This window comes from Coregonus clupeaformis, unplaced genomic scaffold (assembly GCF_020615455.1).
Source record: "Coregonus clupeaformis isolate EN_2021a unplaced genomic scaffold, ASM2061545v1 scaf0013, whole genome shotgun sequence".
Taxonomy (NCBI): domain Eukaryota; kingdom Metazoa; phylum Chordata; class Actinopteri; order Salmoniformes; family Salmonidae; genus Coregonus; species Coregonus clupeaformis.
Window position 1 is genome coordinate 334,823 of NW_025533468.1, and position 22,678 is coordinate 357,500.

Genomic DNA, 22,678 nt, shown 5'->3' on the forward strand with positions numbered 1-22,678 from the left:
TGATGTTTACTCTCAGGTACAGCCGGATATTGGGAGGTCGTTATTTGCAGATGATGGGGCCTTATGGAAGAGGGGAAGAAATGTGCCATTCATAATCAGGAAGGTACAGGAAGCAATTGATGAGGTAGAGCGGTGGGCATTAATGTGGGGATTCAGGTTCTCTGTAGAGAAAGCTCAAACAGTGTTCTTTACCAGGAGGAAGGTGGGAGATGAGGTATGCTTGAGGTTATATGGGATAAATTTGGAGAGGATGAGAGCCTTCAGGTTCCTTGGGGTGTACTTCGACACTAGACTGACCTAGGCAGAACACATTGAGAGAGTGGTGGGAAAGTGTAAGAAGGTGCTAAATGTGATGCGCTGTCTGACGGGAAAGGAGTGACGGGCTGGGCGTTCCTCATTGAAGACCATGTATCTTGCATTGACCCGATCTGTAATAGACTATGGCAGTATAGCATATTTTTTTAAAAATGCCGTATAGCATATGGTCTAAATGTCATACAGGGGCAAGGACTCAGAATATGTAGTGGGGCGTTTCGGACGTCCCCAGTGGCTGCATTACAGGTGGAGATGGGGGATATGCCATTGCAGATTAGGAGACAGCAGCTGGCAATTAATTATTGGGTCAACCTACAAGGACATGGGGTGTCTCATCCTGCGAAAGGGATTTTACAGGCATGCTGGGAACATCAGCGAAGACAGAACACGAGCTTTGGGTGGGTGAGTAATACCCAGGTGAAGGAGATGGGACTGTATGGAAGGGAGTTTAGTCCAACGGTACTTATTCCTGTAAATCCACCATGGCTACTCCCGCCTCCAGTAGTTGATCTAGAAGTGTTGGAGAGACTACAGAAGGATAGGGAGGGTGTTGATCCATCTGATTTCTTTAAGAGACGTCTGGATACTGTGTATCAGGATTTTGTGGCCATTTACACAGATGGTTCAAAAGATCCAAGGACAGGACGTACTGGGTCAGCATTTGTAGTGCAGGAATGTGGGGTGGAAGTCAGGAAACATATCATCTGGCTGTATATACGGCGGAGCTGATGGCCATACTGTTGGCCTTGCAGTGGGTGGAGGAAGTCAAACAAGACAGAGTAGTTATTTGCTCTGATTCATGTGCAGTGTTAATGAGTCTCCAGTCCTTTAGCTCACGTAGCAGACAAGACCTGTTTTATGAGGTGCTACAAACCCATGGCAGCATTAAACAGATGGGTATACAGATAAGATTTACGTGGGTCCCAGCCCATGTGGGGGTGGAGGGGAACGAGGCAGTAGATGAATTGGCTAAACAAGCACTTAGTAGTGTTGAAGTTTCAATGAGCAAGGCAGAGGCAAAAAGACTGATATATACAGTGATGGTGCAGAGATGGCAGGAGCAGTGGAATAGAGATACTAAGGGAAGGCATTTATTTCAAGTACAGAGGAAAGTCGGGGAGGGGAGGACGGCAGGAAGGGACAGAAGAGAGGAGGCTATTTTGACAAGATTAAGGGTGGGCCAGTTGAATAAGACATTAAATGTGATAGGAAAGCATCCAACAGGAAAGTGTGATTATTGTCAGGAAACAGAGACCGTGGAGCATGTATTGCTACAGTGTGGGCAGTTTCAGAGGGAAAGAGAGAGGATGAGATCTAGTATGAGGGAGAAGGGGATACAGGAAATTAGTTTAAAGAGTATACAGTGGCTTGCGAAAGAATTCACCCCCCTTGGCATTTTACCTATTTTGTTGCCTTACAACCTGGAATTAAAATTGATTTTTTGGGGGTTTGTATCAATCAATCAATTTTATTTTATATAGCCCTTCTTACATCAGCTAATATCTCGAAGTGCTGTACAGAAACCCAGCCTAAAACCCCAAACAGCTAGTAATGCAGGTGTAGAAGCACGGTGGCTAGGAAAAACTCCCTAGAAAGGCGAAAACCTAGGAAGAAACCTAGAGAGGAACCAGGCTATGAGGGGTGGCCAGTCCTCTTCTGGCTGTGCCGGGTGAAGATTATAACAGAACCATGCCAAGATGTTCAAAAATGTTCATAAGTGACAAGCATGGTCAAATAATAATCAGGAATAAATCTCAGTTGGCTTTTCATAGCCGATCATTAAGAGTTGAAAACAGCAGGTCTGGGACAGGTAGGGGTTCCATAACCGCAGGCAGAACAGTTGAAACTGGAATAGCAGCAAGGCCAGGCGGACTGGGGACAGCAAGGAGTCACCACGGCCGGTAGTCCCGACGTATGGTCCTAGGTGCTCAGGTCTCTCAGTTGGCTTTTCAGCCGATCATTAAGAGTTGAAAACAGCAGGTCTGGGACAGGTAGGGGTTTCGTAACCGCAGGCAGAACAGTTGAAACTGGAATAGCAGCAAGGCCAGGCGGACTGGGGACAGCAAGGTGTCATCATGCCCGGTAGTCCTGACGTATGGTCCTAGGGCTCAGGTTCTCAGAGAGAAAGAGAGAACGAGAGAATTAGAGAGAGCATACTTAAATTCACACAGGACACTGGATAAGACAGGAGAAGTACTCCAGGTATAACCAACTAACCCCAGCCCCCGACACATAAACTACTGCAGCATAAATACTGGAGGCTGAGACAGGAGCGGTCCGGAGACACTGTGGCCCCATCCGAAGAAACCCCGGACAGGGCCAAACAGGAAGGATATAACCCCACCCACTCCGCCAAAGCACAGCCCCGCACCACTAGAGGGATATCCTCAACCACCAACTTACAATCCTGAGACAAGGCCGAGTATAGCCCACAGAGGTCTCCACCACAGCACAAACCAAGGGGGGGCGCCAACCCAGACAGGAAGATCACGTCAGTAACTCAACCCACTCAAGTGACGCACCCCCTCCCAGGGACGGCATGAAAGAGCACCAGCAAGCCAGTGACTCAGCCCCTGCAACAGGGTTAGAGGCAGAGAACCCCAGTGGAGAGGGGAACCGGCCCGGCAGAGACAGCAAGGGCTGTTCGTTGCTCCAGAGCCTTTCCGTTCACCTTCACACTCCTGGGCCAGACTACACTCAATCATATGACCTACTGAAGAGATAAGTCTTCAGTAAAGACTTAAAGGTTGAGACCGAGTCTGCGTCTCTCACATGGGTAGGCAGACTGTTCCATAAAAATGGAGATCTATAGGAGAAAGCCCTGCCTCCCGCTGTTTGCTTAGAAATTCTAGGGACAATTAGGAGGCCTGCGTCTTGTGACCGTAGCGTACGTATTGGTATGTACGGCAGGACCAACTCGGAAAGATAGGTAGGAGCAAGCCCATGTAACGCTTTATAGGTTAACAGTAAAACCTTGAAATCAGCCCTTGCCTTAACAGGAAGCCAGTGTAGGGAAGCTAGCACTGGAGTAATATGATCAAATTTCTTGGTTCTAGTCAGGATTCTAGCAGCCGTATTTAGCACTAACTGAAGTTTATTTAGTGCTTTATCCGGGTAGCTCGGAAAATAGAGCATTGCAGTAGTCTAACCTAGAAGTAACAAATGCATGGATTAATTTTTCTGCATCATTTTTGGACAGAAAATTTCTGATTTTTGCAATGTTACGTAGATGGAAAAAAGCTGTCCTTGAAACAGTCTTGATATGTTCGGTCAAAAGAGAGATCAGGGTCAAGAGTAACGCCGAGGTCCTTCACAGTTTTATTTGAGACGACTTTACAACCATCAAGATGAATTGTCAGATTTAACAGAAGATCTCTTTGTTTCTTGGGACCTAGAACAAGCATCTCTGTTTTGTCCGAGTTTAAAAGTAAAAAGTTTTCAGCCATCCACTTCCTTATGTCTGAAACACAGGCTTCTAAGCGAGGGCAATTTTGGGGCTTCACCATGTTTCATTGAAATGTACAGCTGTGTGTCATCCGCATAGCAGTGAAAGTTAACATTATGTTTTCGAATAACATCCCCAAGAGGTAAAATATATAGTGAAAACAATAGTGGTCCTAAAACGGAACCTTGAGGAACACCGAAATGTACAGTTGATTTGTCGGAGGACAGACCATTCACAGAGACAAACTGATATCTTTCCGACAGGTAAGATCTAAACCAGGCCAGAACTTGTCCGTGTAGACCAATTTGGGTTTCCAGTCTCTCCAAAAGAATGTGGTGATCGATGGTGTCAAAGGCAGCACTAAGGTCTAGTAGCACGAGGACAGATGCAGAGCCTCGGTCTGACGCCATTAAAAGGTCATTTACCACCTTCACAAGTGCAGTCTCAGTGCTATGATGGGGTCTAAAACCAGACTGAAGCATTTCGTACACATTGTTTGTCTTCAGAAAGGCAGTGAGTTGCTGCGCAACAGCTTTTTCTAAAATTTTTGAGAGGAATGGAAGATTCGATATAGGCCGATAGTTTTTATATTTTCCGGGTCAAGGTTTGGCTTTTTCAAGAGAGGCTTTATCACTGCCACTTTTAGTGAGTTTGGTACACATCCGGTGGATAGAGAGCTGTTTATTATGTTCAACATAGGAGGGCCAAGCACAGGAAGCAGCTCCTTCAGCAGTTTAGTAGGAATAGGATCCAGTATGCAGCTTGAAGGTTTAGAGGCCATGATTATTTTCATCATTGTGTCAAGAGATATAGTACTAAAACACTTAAGTGTCTCTCCCGATCCCAGGCCCTCGCAGAGCTGTGCAGATCCAGGACAGCTAAGCCCTGGAGGAATACGCAGATTCAAAGAGGAGTCCGTAATTTGCTTTCTAATGGTCGTGATCTTTTCCTCAAAGAAGTTCATGAATTTATTACTGCTGAAGTGAAAGCCATCCTCTCTTGGGGAATGCTGCTTTTTAGTTAGCTTTGCAACAGTATCAAAAAGAAATTTTGGATTATTCTTATTTTCCTCGATTAAGTTGGAAAAGTAGGATGATCGAGCAGCAGTGAGGGCTCTTCGGTACTGCACGGTACTGTCTTTCCAAGCTAGTCGGAAGACTTCCAGTTTGGTGTGGCGCCATTTCCGTTCCAATTTCCTGGAAGCTTGCTTCAAAGCTCGGGTATTTTCTGTATACCAGGGAGCTAGTTTCTTATGACAAATGTTTTTCGTTTTTAGGGGTGCAACTGCATCTAGGGTATTGCGCAAGGTTAAATTGAGTTCCTCAGTTAAGTGGTTAACTGATTTTTGTCCTCTGACGTCCTTGGGTAGGCAGAAGGAGTCTGGAAGGGCATCAAGGAATTTTTGTGTTGTCTGAGAATTTATAGCACGACTTTTGATGCTCCTTGGTTGGGGTCTGAGCAGATTATTTGTTGCGATTGCAAACGTAATAAAATGGTGGTCCGATAGTCCAGGATTTTGTGGAAAAACATTAAGATCTACAACATTTATTCCATGGGACAAAACTAGGTCCAGAGTATGACTGTGGCAGTGAGTAGGTCCAGAGACATGTTGGACAAAACCCACTGAGTCGATGATGGCTCCGAAAGACTTTTGGAGTGGGTCTGTGGACTTCTCCATGTGAATATTAAAATCACCAAAAATTAGAATATGATCTGCTATGACTACAAGGTCTGATAGGAATTCAGGAAACTCAGAGAGGAACGCTGTATATGGCCCAGGAGGCCTGTAAACAGTAGCTATAAAAAGTGATTGAGTAGGCTGCATAGATTTCATGACTAGAAGCTCAAAAGATGAAAACGCCATTTTTTTTTTTGTAAATTGAAATTTGCTATCGTAAATGTTAGCAACACCTCCGCCTTTGTATCATTTGATTTACACAACATGCCTACCACTTTGAAGATGCAAAATATTTTTTTTGGTGACAAATAAGACAAAAAAACAGAAAACTTGAGGGTGCATAACTATTCACCCCCCCAAAGTAAATACTTTGTAGAACCACATTTTGCAGCAATTACAGCTGCAAGTCTCTTGGGGTATGTCTCTATAAGCTTGGCATTTCTAGCCACTGGGATTTTTGCCCATTCTTCAAGGCAAAACTGCTCCAGCTCCTTCAAGTTGGATGGGTTCCGCTGGTGTACCGCAATCTTTAAGTCATACCACAGATTCTCAGTTGGATTGAGGTCTGGGCTTTGACTAGGCCATTCCAAGACATTTAAATGTTTCCCCTTAAACCACTCGAGTGTTGCTTTAGCAGTATGCGTAGGGTCATTGTTCTGCTGAAAGGTGAACCGCCGTCCCAGTCTCAAATTTCTGGAAGACTGAAACAGGTTTCCCTCAAGAATTTCCCTGTATTTAGCGCCATCCATCATTCCTTCAATTCTGACCAGTTTCCCAGTCCCTGCCGATGAAAACATCCACACAGCATGATGCTGCCACCACCATTCTTCACTGTGGGGATGGTGTTCTCGGGGTGATGAGAGGTGTTGGGTTTGCGCCAGACATAGCGTTTTCCTTGATGGCCAAAAAGCTCAATTTTAGTCTCATCTGACCAGAGTACCTTCTTCCATATGTTTGGGGAGTCTCATGGCTTTTGGCAAACACCAAACATGTTTGCTTATTTTTTTCTTTAAGCAATGGCTTTTTTCTTGCGACTCTTCCATAAAGCCCAGCTCTGTGGAGAGTACGGCTTAAAGTGGTCCTATGGACAGATACTCCAATCTCCGTTGTGGAGCTTTGCAGCTCCTTCAGGGTTATATTTGGTCTCTTTGTTGCCTCTCTGATTAATGTCCTCCTTGCCTGGTCCATGAGTTTTGGTGGGCAGCCCTCTCTTGGCAGGTTTGTTGTGGTGCCATATTCTTTCAATTTTTTTAATAATGGATTTAATGGTGCTCCGTGGGATGTTCAAAGTTTCAGATATTTTTTTATAACCCAACCCTGATCTGTACTTCTCCACAACTTTTTCCCTGACCTGTTTGGAGAGCTCCTTGGTCTTCATGGTGCCACTTGCTTGGTGGTGCCCCTAGCTTAGTGGTGTTGCAGACTCTGGGGCCTTTCAGAACAGGTGTATATATACTGAGATCATGTGACAGATCATGTGACACTTAGATTGCACACAGGTGGACTTTATTTAACTAATTATGTGACTTCTTAAGGTAATTGGTTGCCCCAGATCTTATTTAGGGGCTTCATAGCAAAGGGGGTGAATACATATGCACGCAGAACTTTTCCGTTATTTATTTTTGTACACTTTTTTCAAACAAGTTATTTTTTAAATTTCACTTCACCAATTTGGACTATTTTGTGTATGTCCATTACATGAAATTCAAATAAAAATCAATTTAAATTACAGGTTGTAATGCAACAAAATAGGTAAAACGCCAAGGGGGGTGAATACTTTTGCAAGGCACTGTATTGAGTAGAACGTCATTAGATATAGTCTCAAATAGTTTGTTATCTTTTTGAAGAGCAACTGGGCTGGCAGGTAGGATTTAGTTTCTCCCGGTCTCTGGCCCACACTCCAGTACAGTAGGTGGCGGTAATGCACCATAATGTTGGATGCCAACCGTCGATAAACCCCACTGAAGAAGAAGAAGAAGTAAACCTCATCGAAGAAGAAGCGGCTGAGAAGGGTCCTCAACTGTCATTCGCGGGGATTGGGAAAGTCCTAAGATTGGGAAGCAGGCCGATGGGTGTGAACGGGGAGAGCCTCGTAAATGGCGTCCCTTGAGAAAGCAAGAAACAGATGTATGTCAGGAGAAGTGCAGTATTGTCATAAGGAGACGTATACATGGATGACGGAGGAGGAATGGAGGGAAAAAGAGAGGCAGAGGAGGTCTATGAGAGAGAGGGAGGAAGATTGTGAGCTTGAGTCTGTAAAAAATGGCGGAAAAAAGGGAGAATGTTTGTTATAGAAGAATGGTAGGAAATGTAAGCAAAGTGAGCTGAAGACAGGAGGAGAAATGGAAGTGAATGAGGGTGAAGTATCGGAGGTGGTAGGTGTGGTGAAGTACTCGGAGTCAGAGGCTTGCACAGAGGGTCAGGATAAAGATGAGTCTGTGACAGTAGGAGGGAAGTTTTTGGAAAAAGTGGAACCTTGCCTTTTGGCTGATCCATTTGTGGTTTCAGGATGGGTGAAAAAAGCGTTGGGTATAGTGGAACCGGTGAGGGTAACCAGAAGTGGTCTAGTGATAATTGTTTGTGTTTCTGTTGGGCAGAGGGAGAAGGCGCTCAGAGTTAAACAAATGGGGGAAAGAATTGTGAATTGTTTCGCTCTCAAGAAAAGGGCACCATTGAAAGGAGTGATTACTGCGGTAGCAGTAAATATAAAAGTTGACCAACTGAAGGGGAAGATTCCCGGTGTTTGTGATGCTCGTTGTTTGGTGTGACTCAAACAGGGTGGCGAGAGTGGGGAAACAGAAGAGTTATTGTCTGTTCTTTTGAGTTTTAAAGTTGAGTCTTTGCCTGATAAAGTGAAATTAGGATATATAAGTTATCCTGTGCGAGTTTATGTGCCGAGTACATTACGATGTTACAGGTGTCAAACTTATGGGCATGTGGCAGCAGTATGTAGGAGGGAGATTCCAAGGTGTGAGAAGTGTGCAGAAGGGCATGAGACAAAGGAGTGTGAAGCAGTGGGGAAAGTGGTGGTATGTGCTAATTGTAGGGGTGGCCATGGGGCTGGGGATCAGACATGTCCAGTGCGAGAGAAGCAGGTTGAGGTTTCCAGGGTAAGAGTAGAGAAGAAATTGTCATATGCGGAGGCAGTGAAGAAAGTAGAGGAAGAGGGGTCAAGGGGGGGAGTGGTGAGAGTAGGAGATATGTACCAGTACAGTGGGATAGTCAAGCAAGTGATATATGTTTCAGTAAGATTGGATTTTTAGCGTTTATAGCAATGGTTATTAATTGTACTGCAGGGATGGAACGTAAGTCGAAGAAAATTGAGGTAGTGGTGGCAGCTGCAGAGAGATATTTGGGTGTGCGAGACTTGACAGCAGAACAGTTACAGGGAGTGTTAAGTGGTGATGTCCCATCATATCAGGTTGAGGGCATGAGGTAGGAGTGAATATATTTAAATAGTGGAGAAGAGTGGGGTTAATTATTGGTAATAGTTTTGAATTTGTGAGTGTAGTGTTAGATGGTAGGGTATTTCTTTGCTTTGTTTTATTTAATTTTTCAAGGAAAAGAAAAGGGAGTTGTACTCCAGTCTAGTAGGTGGCAGTAATGCAACAAATTGGATGCCAACCGCCCTTAAACCTCATTGAAGAAGAAGAAGAAGAATAAGCAGCGCAGCCATCGGCTCGATAGTTGAAACAGTATGAGGATTGCTTAGGAGTTGGTTGAGAAGTGAACGGAGGATTGGAGTAGTCGAACGTTGGAAAGTATTCGGCTTTTTGCGGTTCACAAAACAAGTTTGCGGAAGTGTAGGCAACTTTATTTTCAAGTTGTTGCTTTGCTGCTGTGGTCTGCTATTAGTTTTCCATTCGTTTTTTGTTGCTGCCAGTTTTGAAGAGATTCGTTACTCCTCAAATGACGTGGACTAGCACCATGAGTAGTGGTTACAGTAGTTTAGAGGAGGACTCCGAAGAGTATTTTTTCACCGCCAGAACTTCGTTCTTCAAGAAACCTTCAGGGAAACCAACCCAGTGCAAGGTACATTAACTTTAATTCATGCCAACGTCTCATTTGGTAGCTACTGTGTTTTGTCATATAAAGTTAGCAAACTGTTGCTAACTAAAGTTAACAAGCTACCAGTTTCGCATGCTCTACAGTATTTTCAACGTAGTCAATGTTGGCAGGCAGGCTGGCTAGCCATTTCATGAGCTAACGTTATTCATCAATTATTTGTTTAGGCTAAATCCATAATTTATTGGTTTGCCAGGCTTTATGGTTTAGATTTGAATGGAGCTAATCTGATGGTGGGCAATTATAACCATAATCTGAGTGGCACGTGCAGCTAAATACTTCAGGATAGCCTTTGATAGGATAGCCATTTAGGGGCCCCTAACACTTTTTATTTGAAACTACAGGCAACAATTACAGTGTATAGTTGCATTTTAAACAGTGGAAGAGTTGGTTAATTGGAAACTTGCATGCCAGAGGAGACTTTTAGCCCCTGATTGGGTTAAAGCCCATGACATCCTGACTATGGGGTCTGGAACTCATAATAAGTAGGTCCGTTTGTGCTCATCAATACTGGTCTGTGTCTCAGACTCAAGACTCTGCATATAATGTAACAGTTATTGTCCTGTCACACACACACAACTGCATTCACTAGATGTGAATGTGTGTGTTCTCACACGTGTGTGTTGAGCTTGCAAATTCTGCTCAGCCTGACCTCTCATATTTCTATATGACCTTGACACAGTCATGTTCCATGCCAGGCTGCAGACAATGTGGCCCATGCAAGACACTATGCCATGAAGGGACTTGCCCAGTAAGCATAATGCTGTGTCTGCCCCCACAATGGTGTTATTGTGGGTGAAACGTCACTCAGAGGGTCTCTCATAGTAGCTCCTCTAGTTAACCCACCAGCAGCTCAAATCCTACTGTATAGGGTTCTATTCATCAAGCACCATATGGATGACTTAATGCATTCTTTTAAATGTACTGTACTTCTTTATGGTGCCATCAGTTATGCCACTGCTGCTGGTTTTCAATAGGTTTCATGGGCTTAGATAACTCTCTCCTTCCTTTCCCTCCTGACAGCACCACCACCAACATACAACAACTGGTAGGCTACCAGTTAATGATAAACCTCAGAGGGGCTAGTTAGGGTAGCTAGTTGCTTCTCCTGACTCATTCCATAGCAATGTCTCCTCTTGAGCAATGGTTTATGCCATGTGACGATTTATATTCTCTGTTGGCCTTGGCCCATGTTTAACCAAGAGTGCCTGTTCATTGTGGTGTGTGTCTTTACAAGTCGAAGCTTCAGCTTCAACAGGCCTCAAGTCTTTCGGTTTACCCCTTACCATTATGGACACTCGAAAGGGAAATGGAGGCTCAAAAGGCTCTGACCCTGCCTGGGCTGCTGGGAAACAGCTGCAATAGACACACACACAGTGGTGGCACAGCTTCTGAGTGACAGGGCCTCATAACCCTCCTCAGCTAGTCTTTGTGTCTCCAGAGTAGCTAGCTAATACTGTAGACTACTCAGTAACTCACAGCCCCCTCTCTCTCTGTATACGGGAAGGATAGGGTCCTAATTGGTCTGTAGTGGAGCCATGTCATAGTTATATTGATGTATAGTACATTAATCATAATAGTAGGTATTTAGTAGAAGAGTGTGTATAGTATTAGTTATATTAGGGTTTTAGTAGTGCTGTGTTGGAGCCAGGCAGTGAGTCAGTCGGTTCCAATCTTAACATGGCGGCCATGTAGGATGAGAGGGCTGCTGTTTGTTTCTCTGCTCCAAAGTCAACAACGGCAGAAGCTTACGTAAGAGAATCACCACGCATTATCTCCTCTGACAGTCTTCCTGTATAAAACTCAATCTACGGGCTGCCTCGGTCACAGAGAGGGCTGTTTGTTGGGTTGAGTGGAGGACAAGTGGTGGCTATCTGTAGTTTGTGTGTTTTGGGTGCTGTACAACAGTAGATGTATTTCAGTCTCTCTCCTTGAGTGCTCTCTGTTTCCAGATGGAGATGGTGGGAGAGGGGTCTGTCCAACAGAGGGTGGGAGAGAAACAGCCTAGTATCGGTCTTCCTCAGACATCAGAAACACTGCTCTGTCCGGACCAGAGGATGCCCCAGATTACTAGAAGGGGATGGAATCACACCCATGGTTTCCAACAGTTTCTGTGGTAGCTACAGATACAGAAGCTGCTTTAGCCTCCCTTCCATTCTCTTCTGGTGGTGGTGGGAGAAGGCCCCTTTTAGTTGGATCTCAGTACTGCAGGCTATATTCCTGTGAGAGGACTTTGATGGCAGCGGCAAGTGTCCCCACACACACTCATGGAGGCTTGGTTTGACTTGTCTATGACATCACCTGACAGCATGGTGTGCAAACCGCATGTCAGGACATTGATCAACCACACAATCCATTAAAACACCCTCCCTCACATTTCTCCCCCTCTTCCACCCCCACCCCTGGTTCCGCAGCTATTGTGTTGCAGTTCCTGAATGTTCTCAGTTTTGTATCCGGTTCTCTGTCTACTGCCACTTTCAGTCCAAGTTATGCATTATTACTGGAGCTGGGACTAACTTCCTTGCCATGTTAGTATTGTGGCAAGGAAACACAACATGAAGAGGATTTAACTTCTTTAGAAAATCAGCCCTAATGTTGAAAACAAACATAATTATGTTGTCATCCAGAGTCACATTTATTTATTTCCCAAGCTATAGCACACAATATTTTACATACAGCAGGTTTTTAAAGGACCAAAGAGTTTGGTCTGGTTCTTTTCATTTTTGCCATGGAAGAAATATTGCGATATTGGTATCGTCCTGGCCCTAATTATCACATTTACCACAGTTCCTCCATTTTGTCCTGCTTGTCATCTTGCTGTAGGAAATGAGAAAATGTAAACAAACATGCAAGTCCAAAATACATACAACAAACCTGTTCTCCAGACCTGCTCTTCCACCTGTGCTGTACTGTGCTAGCGTTCGCTTAGCACTAGCCTTTGGTGAGAGGAAAGGGTCTGAGTGGAGAGCGTGAAAGAGAAGACCTCCAGGAGCCCCAGCCAATCTCACACTCACACTAGAACCTTCAGTCTGCTGTGAGTTTACATAACGGCAGCCAGACTTCTCCAGACGCCTGTTCCAGAAGGAGAAGTGAGAATGCCTGAGCGTCTCTGTTGTTCAGGGACGGGTGTCCGTTTTTACAGCATACTGACATATCTCTCTTAGAGTGTGTGTGTGTGTGTGTGTGTGAGAGAGATATGACCCCTCTGACTTGAGTCTTCAAATCTGGAGATGAAGAGAGTTTGGAAGTGGCACACCCAGCCTAGACAAAATGTATGATCTGCTCCAGCGAGAGCGCCAATAGATCTGTGTAATTAACAAGTTAAATATATATAGAGTACTTGATGTCTGCACGGGGAGTGCCTGTGTTTAAACTGACTGGTGCCACTAAATTTGTCCCTTCATCAGCCTTACACAGCCTTTCATGTCTCTTTGTGTGTGTTTCCTTATGACAAGTTGATGGTAGGAGACAGAATAGCATGACTAAGCCTAAGCAGTGGCAGAGGGTGCAGGGCACCACTTGAGGTACAGACTGTTTGAAGAAGAGTCCCTGAGGCTTTCATCTGTTTTATATTCACAACATAGCCAACCCTAAACACTGCTCAGCTCGACTCAGCCGTGTGTGCCTTTGCACTGTGTGTGTGTGTCCATGGGGCTCTGCGTGTGTGTTTGTGTCAATGGGTGCCATGCAAGCCTGTTTCCTTCCTGCTGCTCTGCTGCAGAAAGGAGAGAATGTCAACTGTTTCTCTGTTTTCATACTTCAGCTAAACAGAGCAAGACCCACACAGCATACTCCACCAATGCAGCCCTCGCAGCTACTGATAAAAAAGGCTGATATGGAAACGTGCTTCTTAGTTTAGAAATGTAAAATGGGGCCTAAGTCATCTAGCCTACATACCAAACAGAGCCATGGTGAAAAAACATCCTGTGCTCTAAAGGTGGGTTTTACTGCAGGGAGTTAGTATGAGTGTAGGCTACTTTATGATCTGGGGCCAGTCTTGCTCTGTTATGTAGCTTTAGCATGACCTGCTTGCACGTTATATAAAGCCCTTTTATAACTGTCTGCTGCTCTGTAAGTGTTCTGTTCCAGAGGAAACTCAATTTGATTGTTTTTGCAACGGCTCCTGTTGCTATCGCAGTCTCAGCACGCACACACGCCCCCCTGGTCAGAGCAGAGCAGGCTCCTTGATAATATGATTACCTTTCAAAGACTGCCTGCGTCATGGAGCAGATGAAGTGTTTGTTAAACACTGGACCCGTGTGTGTGCTCGACTACTCATGCATGCACAGCCACATCAGTCATGGAACGGAAGCACTCGATGCTAGATCAAGGTTCTTACTCATAGGTCGCAGAAGACACCTGGTCTACAGGTGGGTATTACACACTAGGAAGGGCATCCAGGTGGTCTTTTAACTGATGGGAGTCGGCCACCACCCTCTCATCTCCCCTGGCTAGGGTCAGAGATCAACTGGCATAGAGCATAGGGTTGTGGGTCACTATCCTCGAGGATCCCTGGCTGCCATATGCTGTTTCTGGGAGCAGTTAGAGAAATTGGCTGTGGCTGTAATTACTGTACCACCATCACACACACACTACACATGTTATCTGCACACATCATTACAAACTACGCACAAGCTCCACACACACACCATTGCACACTACGTGAGAGCAAGAAAGGGAGGACATGCCAACAGCATAGAATGAATTAGGACTAGTAGCTACTAGCTAGCTACACCCATTGACATGTGTACTTTTAAATGTATACAGTGTATCAGCTGCTCAATCATGTCACTTGTAGGTCCATGTAAGAGGGAGGATAACAGGATGTCTTGGAGAGATGAGATTGAAGCTGCTCAGGCCATTGTTGTGGAAACCCATTCTTTACTGTGGGCCTAATGTGTTTATTGCTTTGTTGATGGGTATCCCAGCACTCCCAATACACACGTGCATGGGTGTTCCAGCCCTCCGAGTATACTGAACACAATGTGCCTAATTCAAGTAAAATTGTATTTGTCACATGCGCCAAATACAACAGGTGTAGCCCTTTAACGTGAAATGCTTACTTACAAGTCCTTAACCAACAATGCAGTTTTAAGAAAATATTTACTAAATTAACTAAAGTAAAAAAGTTGCACAATAAAATAACTAACGAGGCTATATACAGAGGGTACCGGTACTGAGTCAATATGTGGGGGTACAGGTTAGTCAAGGTAATTTAGATTATATGTAGGTGAGGGTAAAGTGACTATGCATAGATAATAAACAGCAAGTAGCAGCAGTGTGTGAGGAAAAAAACACACACAAAAACGGGTTGATAAATTTTTTAGTAGTCTTATGGCTTTGGGCTAGAAGCTGTTAAGGAGCCTTTTGGACCTAGACTTGGCGCTCCGTAACCGCTTGCTGTGCTGTAGCAGACAGAACAGTCTATGACTTGGATGACAGGAGTCTATGACAATTTTTTGGGCCTTCCTCTGACACCGCCTAGTATAGAGGTCCTGGATGGCAGGAAGCTTGGCCCCAGTGATGTACTGGGCCGTACGCACTACTCTCTGTAGCGCCTTATGGTCGGATGCCGAGCAGTTGCCATACCAGGCTGTGGTGCAACCGGTCAGGATGCTCTCGATGGTGCCGCTGTAGAACTTTTTGAGGATCTGTGGGCCTATGCAAAATCTTTTCAGTCTCCTGAGTGGGAATAGGTGTTGTCGTGCCCTCTTCACAACTGTCTTGGTGTGTTTGGACCATGATAGTTTGTTGGTGATGTGGACACCATGGAACATGAAGCTCTTGACCCGCTCCACTACAGCCCTGTCGATGTGAATGGGGCATGTTCGGGCCTCCTTTTCCTGTAGTCAACAATCAGCTCCTTTGTCTTGCACACGTTGAGGGAAAAGTTGTCCTGGCACCACACTGCCAGGTCTCTGACCACCTCCGTATAGGCTGTCTCATCGTTGTCAGTGATCAGGCCTACCACCGTTGTGTCATCAGCAAACTTAATGATGGTGTTGGGGTCGTGCTTGGCCACGCAGTCGTGGGTGAACCGGGAGTACAGGAGGGAACTGAGCACGCACCCCTGAGGGGGCCCCGTGTTGAGGATCAGCGTGGCGGATGTTGTTGCCTACCCTTACCACTTGGGGGCTGCCCGTCAGGAAGTTCAGGGTCCAGTTACAGAGGGAGGTGTTAAGTCCCAGGGTCCTTAGTTTAATGATGAGCACTATAGTGTTGAACACTGAACTGTGGTCAATGAACAGCATTCTCACATAGGAGTTCCTTTTGTCCAGGTGGGATAGGGCAGTGAGGAGTGCAATTGAGATTGCATCATCTGTTGGGGTGGTATGCGAATTGGAGTGGGTCTAGGGTTTCCGGGATGATGGTGTTGATGTGAGCCATGACCAGCCTTTCAAAGCACTTCATGGCTACAGACGTGAATGCTACGAGGTGGAAGTCATTTAGGCAGGTTCCCTTGGCGTTCTTGGGCACAGGGACTAATTATGCCTATGCCTAATTATTATGGATGGTAATTGTGACATTGAAAATAACTGGTGTCTTCACTGAGCCTTATTATCCCTCTCTGGGTCTTAGTCACCGCCCTGCTATGGCTGGCTGCTACAGTCGCCGCCCTGCTATGGCTGGCTGCTACAGTCGCCGCCCTGCTATGGCTGGCTGCTACAGTCACCGCCCTGCTATGGCTGGCTGCTACAGTCACCGCCCTGCTATGGCTGGCTGCTACAGTCACCGCCCTGCTATGGCTGGCTGCTACAGTCACCGCCCTGCTATGGCTGGCTGCTACAGTCACCGCCCTGCTATGGCTGGCTGCTACAGTCGCCGCCCTGCTATGACTGGCTACTACAGTCGCCGCCCTGCTATGGCTGGCTGCTACAGTCACCGCCCTGCTATGGCTGGCTGCTACAGTCACCGCCCTGCTATGGCTGGCTGCTACAGTCGCCGCCCTGCTATGACTGGCTGCTACAGTCACTGCACTGTATGGCTATAGCTGCTGGTCTCCACCCTGGCTAGTACTGTAGCTGTGTCTGTGTGGTTAGTGAGAATGCTTTGTCTACAACTCCTGTCGGAACAGTCCTCTCCATCAGCCACACCATTCATCTCACACTCCATTGCACCACACATCAAATCAAATCAAATCAAATTTTATTGGTCACATGCGCCGAATACAACAAGTGCAGACATTACAGTGAAATGCTTACTTACAGCCCTTAACCAACAGTGCGTTTATTTTAAACAAAAAAAGTAAGAATAAAACAACAACAAAAAAAAAAAAGTGTTGAGAAAAACAAAGAGCAGAAGTAAAATAAAGTGACAGTAGGGAGGCTATATATACAGGGGGGTAACGGTGCAGAGTCAATGTGCGGGGGCACCGGCTAGTTGAGGTAGTTGAGGTAATATGTACATGTGGGTAGAGTTAAAGTGACTATGCATAAATACTTAACAGAGTAGCAGCAGCGTAAAAGGATGGGGTGGGGGGGGCAGTGCAAATAGTCCGGGTAGCCATGATTAGCTGTTCAGGAGTCTTATGGCTTGTGGGTAGAAGCTGTTGAGAAGTCTTTTGGACCTAGACTTGGCACTCGGTACCGCTTGCCGTGCGGTAGCAGAGAGAACAGTCTATGACTAGGGTGGCTGGAGTCTTTGACAATTTTGAGGGCCTTCCTCTGACACCGCCTGGTATAGAGGTCTTGGATGGCAGGGAGCTTTGCCCCAGTGATGTACTGGGCCGTACGCACTACCCTCTGTAGTGCCTTGCGGTCAGAGGCCAAGCAGTTGCCATACCAGGCGGTGATGCAACCAGTCAGGATGCTCTCGATGGTGCAGCTGTAGAATTTTTTTGAGGATCTGAGGACCCATGCCAAATCTTTTTAGTCTCCTGAGGGGGAATAGGCTTTGTCGTGCCCTCTTCACGACTGTCTTGGTGTGCTTGGACCATGATAGTTCGTTGGTGATGTGGACACCAAGGAACTTGAAGCTCTCAACCTGTTCCACTACAGCCCCGTCGATGAGAATGGGGGCGTGCTCAGTCCTCTTTTTTTTCCTGTAGTCCACAATCATCTCCTTTGTCTTGGTCACGTTGAGGGAGAGGTTGTTGTCCTGGCACCACACGGCCAGATCTCTGACCTCCTCCCTATAGGCTGTCTCATCGTTGTCGGTGATCAGGCCTACCACTGTTGTGTCGTCGGCAAACTTAATGATGGTGTTGGAGTCGTGCCTGGCCATGCAGTCATGGGTGAACAGAGAGTACAGGAGGGGACTGAGCACGCACCCCTGAGGGGCCCCCGTGTTGAGGATCAGTGTGGCAGATGTGTTGTTACCTACCCTTACCACCTGGGGGCCTCAGTTCAGGTTTCTATTGGAGCTGTGAGGTGAATGAGCCTCGGGGGTCTGTCGCCTCTCATGTCCAAGTTGTATGGGTTTATTCATGGTAGGAAAAGCAACCACACACCCCCGTCCCATTCCCTCACAGAGAGTGTGGACAGGTTGGTAAATGTGGCCTTGTAACCCTATAGGGCCTCTGTGTGCTGTGTTTATGCACCTGGTTAGTGCCTGACTGAGTATGATCTAAGCATGCATTTACTGAGATACACATCCCTGCTATCACGTGTTCTTACTTCTATTTGAATTGAGCAATTATTCAGTTCTGGACATGCACAGGGTAAAAGTGAATACTGTCTGGTTCTCAGAACAGGACCGCTACAGTTGTAGTAGGCTACTGGTGGTTATCTAGCTAATCTCTCTCTCGTTCACACACACACACATAAACAGACAGGCTGAGTTAATGATTGTCACAGGAGAGTATTCTATAGTTAGTTAATGATGAACGACTGCTGGTTAGCTAGCTGCCGTTAGGCCAATATTATTAACAGACCTTCAGTTACACTATTTTTTATATATATATATATATTTTTTTTTTTAAATAATTTTTTATTTATTATTTAACTAGGCAAGTCAGTTAAGAACAAATTGTTATTTACAATGACTGCCTACCCCTGCCAAACCCGGACGACGCTGGGCCAATTGTGCGCCGCCCTACGGGACTCCCAATCACGGCCGGATGTGATACAGCCTGGAATCGAACCAGGGTCTGTAGTGACGCCACTATCACTGAGATGCAGCGCCTTAGACCACTGCGCCACTCGCCACTATGAAAGGCTTGTCAATGTCTCAACTCTCCATACTCCAGGTTGAAAGCCTTTCATCAACGTTGATTTAAAGTATTGTAGTGCAGTTCTGATCGTCATAGTTTAGTCTACAGTTGTAGAGTATTAGCCTGTTTTGACTAGCTTGGAACAGTTAATACAGTTTCCCACAGGTTCAGTGTTTGATGTGACTGTACCATGCAGCCAAGGACCTTGAGAATTGATTTTCCACTGCAGATTCCCTGCAGCCGTGCTGACTGAGTGGGCTAGCCTGGTGCCGTGAGTGTTGTTGCCCTTGTTACGCTCTCTGCAGTATGGTTCCTGTCTCGTCTTTGCTAAGTGAGTGTTACAGACATGCTGGAGAGATTGGGTCAATGCTACTCCCCATAGACTAGCTCTACAGGCTAGCTCCCTGCCGATTCATACCTCCGTGACAGTTTTGATGATGCATACTGTAGGACTGTGTAGGAGTGTTAGTCAGACAAGTCTACTTCCTCCCTGGGTGAACCACATAGGATCACATCTGCTCAGCCATCCCCATGTCCCACATACTGCTCTCCCGTGTGTGTGTTCCTGTCAATTGCCACAGACACACCTGTTTTTCGTCCCTCTATTTATTCCCTTTATTATCCTCATTGTGTTGGTCTATAGGAATGTTTTCCATGTTACTGTAATCAGACCTGTCTGAAGCCAAGCCTGTTTTATGTCTCTGAGATGGAGATCCACTAGAGAGAGAAGTGGATCAGGAAGACAGAGGAACAGTGCTGCTATTTGTTACACTGCATTCCCTATGTGTCTCCTATCGCTCAATGCCATGGCATAGGCCTAAGCTACATACTATAGCGAATGTGTGTGTATTGTGTGGACCTCTCCCCCTATGGGCCTCTCTCACATTAGGCTGACATGCTGACCCAGCACAGTGGTTTGAGGCATGATGAATCCTCCCCAGGCAGTTAATGTGAACTGTCAATCATCCCAGTCTCCCTAGGTAACAGGTCTGTGTGTGTCTGTGGTCTGCAGTGCAGAAACTCAACAGAGGAAGTCTGGGTTATTGTTGTCCTGGGTTCTCAAAGGACTGTCCTTCTGTTCTGATAGGTGTCTTTCAGTGCTGTGAGATGTTCTATTGCCTCACACACTAACATAGCTACTGAAGAACATAATGTCACATCTCACCACTCCATTCTTACTTCCCGTTGCTGCAACACACACACACACAGTGTTGGGTAACAGGGGCGGGTCAGATGAGGTAATGTCTTTATTATAGACCTAGGCTACGTGCTGCAGTAATGAAACCTGTCTGCCCAGTCAGTCGTACTCCGCACACCGATATTAAGTTTATATTTCAGGAGTCTTAAAAAAACAATAACTGGGCTGGAACATCCTGGCAAGAAGCCACTTGGGGTTGAGGGGTAAAGAGTTGAGTTATCAGCACTTTCTTGTGTGGTGAAGCTATACAGCAGTGGGAGAGCTGAGTTGGAGGAGGACAGTACTAGGGCTGACCCCATTTAGTTGACTGGCCGATTGTTTGGGCAATAAGCTTTTGGTCGACCAATTTATGTTTTAGTCGAGCAGTAAAAAAAAAGGGGGGGGGGGGGGTTATGGAACATGTCTTGATGGCTCACCGGTAGTACATTTACCGTTAATTCCCATAATTTCTAATCTACAATGTTTGTTTGGTTACCGTAATTTCTGTTAATGCATTGGATATATTATTATTAGTCTTTTACAATTTTCATTGTCGGAGTAGGCACCTTGTTTGCAGAGCGCACAACCTAGGCTACACTTGTGAGAAACAAATGTTTTTTTTCTTTTCAGTTTCATTCTATTTACGAGTTGTCAATTTATTCATTGGGTTTTGTTTGGAGGGCTCCTGTCAATGTTGAGTAAGGATGCGCACCTGATTACGCGTAGAAGTAGGTCTAGGCTACCTGGCCTGCGCGCAAATGTAGGCTTATAAATGTGCCCATTTGGGGATCTGATCGTATTTCTGATTTGTCTTAACTCACCACCACTAATGAGCTGTGGAGCTTCTCAAAGTAATTGTTTCTTCACCTCAAACAGCAAGTAAACAAAGTCTGTTTTTACATCCATTTAGAATGACAATAGTTCCTCAATGTAGCCTATTTGAAAAATCTTTCCATGCTGTGATCCGGTGGAAACGTCATAAAATAGGTCTACCTGATTACTTCTTATCCCTTGCGCAAATAGGCTGCAGCTGCGTCTGTCTGGAGCTCACTGGTGTGGAGAAACTCTGAGGGCCCAGAATATTTTATACAATGCTGCAAGTTTGTTAGCACAAGCTTCCTGCTGGACCAGGTTGATAGTTGATACAATGTTTCAAGTTCCTTGCAGACAGGCCATGCGTAGCCAATGTGATTTTATGTTTTCTACCTGCAGGCTGCAATATTTGTATTTGTTGGCTTTATGTAGGCTATTTTTACATAGATGGAAATAGAAGTTACTTTTAGATTTGTATAATTTTAATTTACATCTAGATACAAATACTTTATTATAAAATAAATGAAACTGTTCCACAGATGGTAAAATAAATTGGAACTCAAATTAGAAAAGGTTGTCGACCCCTGGTGTAGCCTATTACCGGCAACTTCGGAGCGCGATGGCAGAATCTGCGAAGGCCAGCAGCAGCGGGAGGAGGTGGTTCGAGAACAGGTTTTTTCTTCTGGGTAGGCTATCTTGATCTCTGACTTCCTCTTGAGTCATTTGTGTGTCTTAATTATTTAATCACAGTGTGCTTAAATCATCAGACAAGCTCAGTAGCCTACATATAGATTTTATTAAAACACATAGGGTGTGTCTATTAGGGCTGTCCCCGACAAAAAATAAATAATCTTGTCCTGTTCTTTCGACCAATCGATTGGTCGAAATGTTTAAACTTATTTTTCCATATATAGAAAGAAACACTGTTTAAATAAACCCAACTAGCTTGTCTGATGCTTTAAGAACACTGTTTGATTAAATAATTAAGACACACAAATGACTCAAGAAAGAGCCCGATGGACACAGTGTTAAAGAAAATGACAGCGAGTGCCTGGCGCACGTTGTCTCGCTCTCCTCCCTACTGCAGTGAAAAGGCACCACAGCAAGTGTTTATTGCGCTGTCTGTGCTGAAGCTGCAACAATTTCATCCATTTAGTTTTTTACTTGTTTCTGACTGAAAAGTTCTGTTACGGAAATCCCTAATTTGTTTAGGAAAAACATTCCCTATTCCTTTAACCCTTGCTCTCTTTACGTAAAACATGTAAGCATTGTATGCATGTGACCAATAGGGCCTGACCTATAGCCTATCATAATCACATAAATAAATTGGTAATAACAAACTCTGAACACAGTAATGTCGACAGCAAAATGGATGCGTAGGACGTGAAAAAGAAACTCGAAACGGGCGAATGTTTACTGCTTGTTCAGGAGGGAAAGGGGAAGTCAGATCTGTGGAAGACATTTGACTTAGTTGTGGAAACTATTGGAGATCAAGTAGGAGGGTATAGGAGCAAGCGTTGCGTGAGTATTAAACTCAGCAAAAAAAGAAACGTCCCTTTTTCAGGACCCTGTCTTTCAAAGATAATTCGTAAAAATCGAAATAACTTCACAGATCTTCATTGTAAAGGGTTTAAACACTGTTTCCCATGCTTGTTCAATTAACCATAAACAATTAATGAACATGCACATGTGGAACGGTCGTTAAGACTAACAGCTTACAGACGGTAGGCAATTAAGGTCAAAGTTACTAAAACTTAGGACACTAAAGAGGCCTTTCTTCTGACTCTGAAAAACACCAAAAGAAAGATCCAGGGTCCCTGCTCATCTGCGTGACTGTGCCTTAGGCATGCTGCAAGGAGGCATGAGGACTGCAGATGTGGCCAGGGCAATAAATTGCAATGTCCGTACTGTGAGACGCCTAAGACAGCGCTACAGGGAGACAGGACGGATAGCTGATCGTCCTCGCGGTGGCAGACCACGTGTAACAACACCTGCACAGGATCGGTACATCTGAACATCACACCTGCGGGACAG

General features: G+C 45.3%; 1 protein-coding gene across 4 annotated transcripts in view; it reads left to right on the plus strand.

Moving 5' to 3' along the window:
• The window catches only part of LOC121546264 (ras association domain-containing protein 3), an 83,125-nt gene that overhangs the window by 40,956 nt on the left and 19,491 nt on the right, over positions 1 to 22,678 (plus strand). The window contains exon 1 of one of the 4 annotated variants that reach the window (XM_041857431.1): positions 9,121 to 9,470. The exons of the other annotated variants lie outside the window; for them this stretch is intronic. Coding sequence (XP_041713365.1) covers positions 9,348 to 9,470 — 123 coding nt within the window. The 5' untranslated portion in view covers positions 9,121 to 9,347. Of the gene's footprint in view, positions 1 to 9,120; positions 9,471 to 22,678 lie in introns of those variants that run through there. 4 annotated transcript variants of the gene reach the window in all.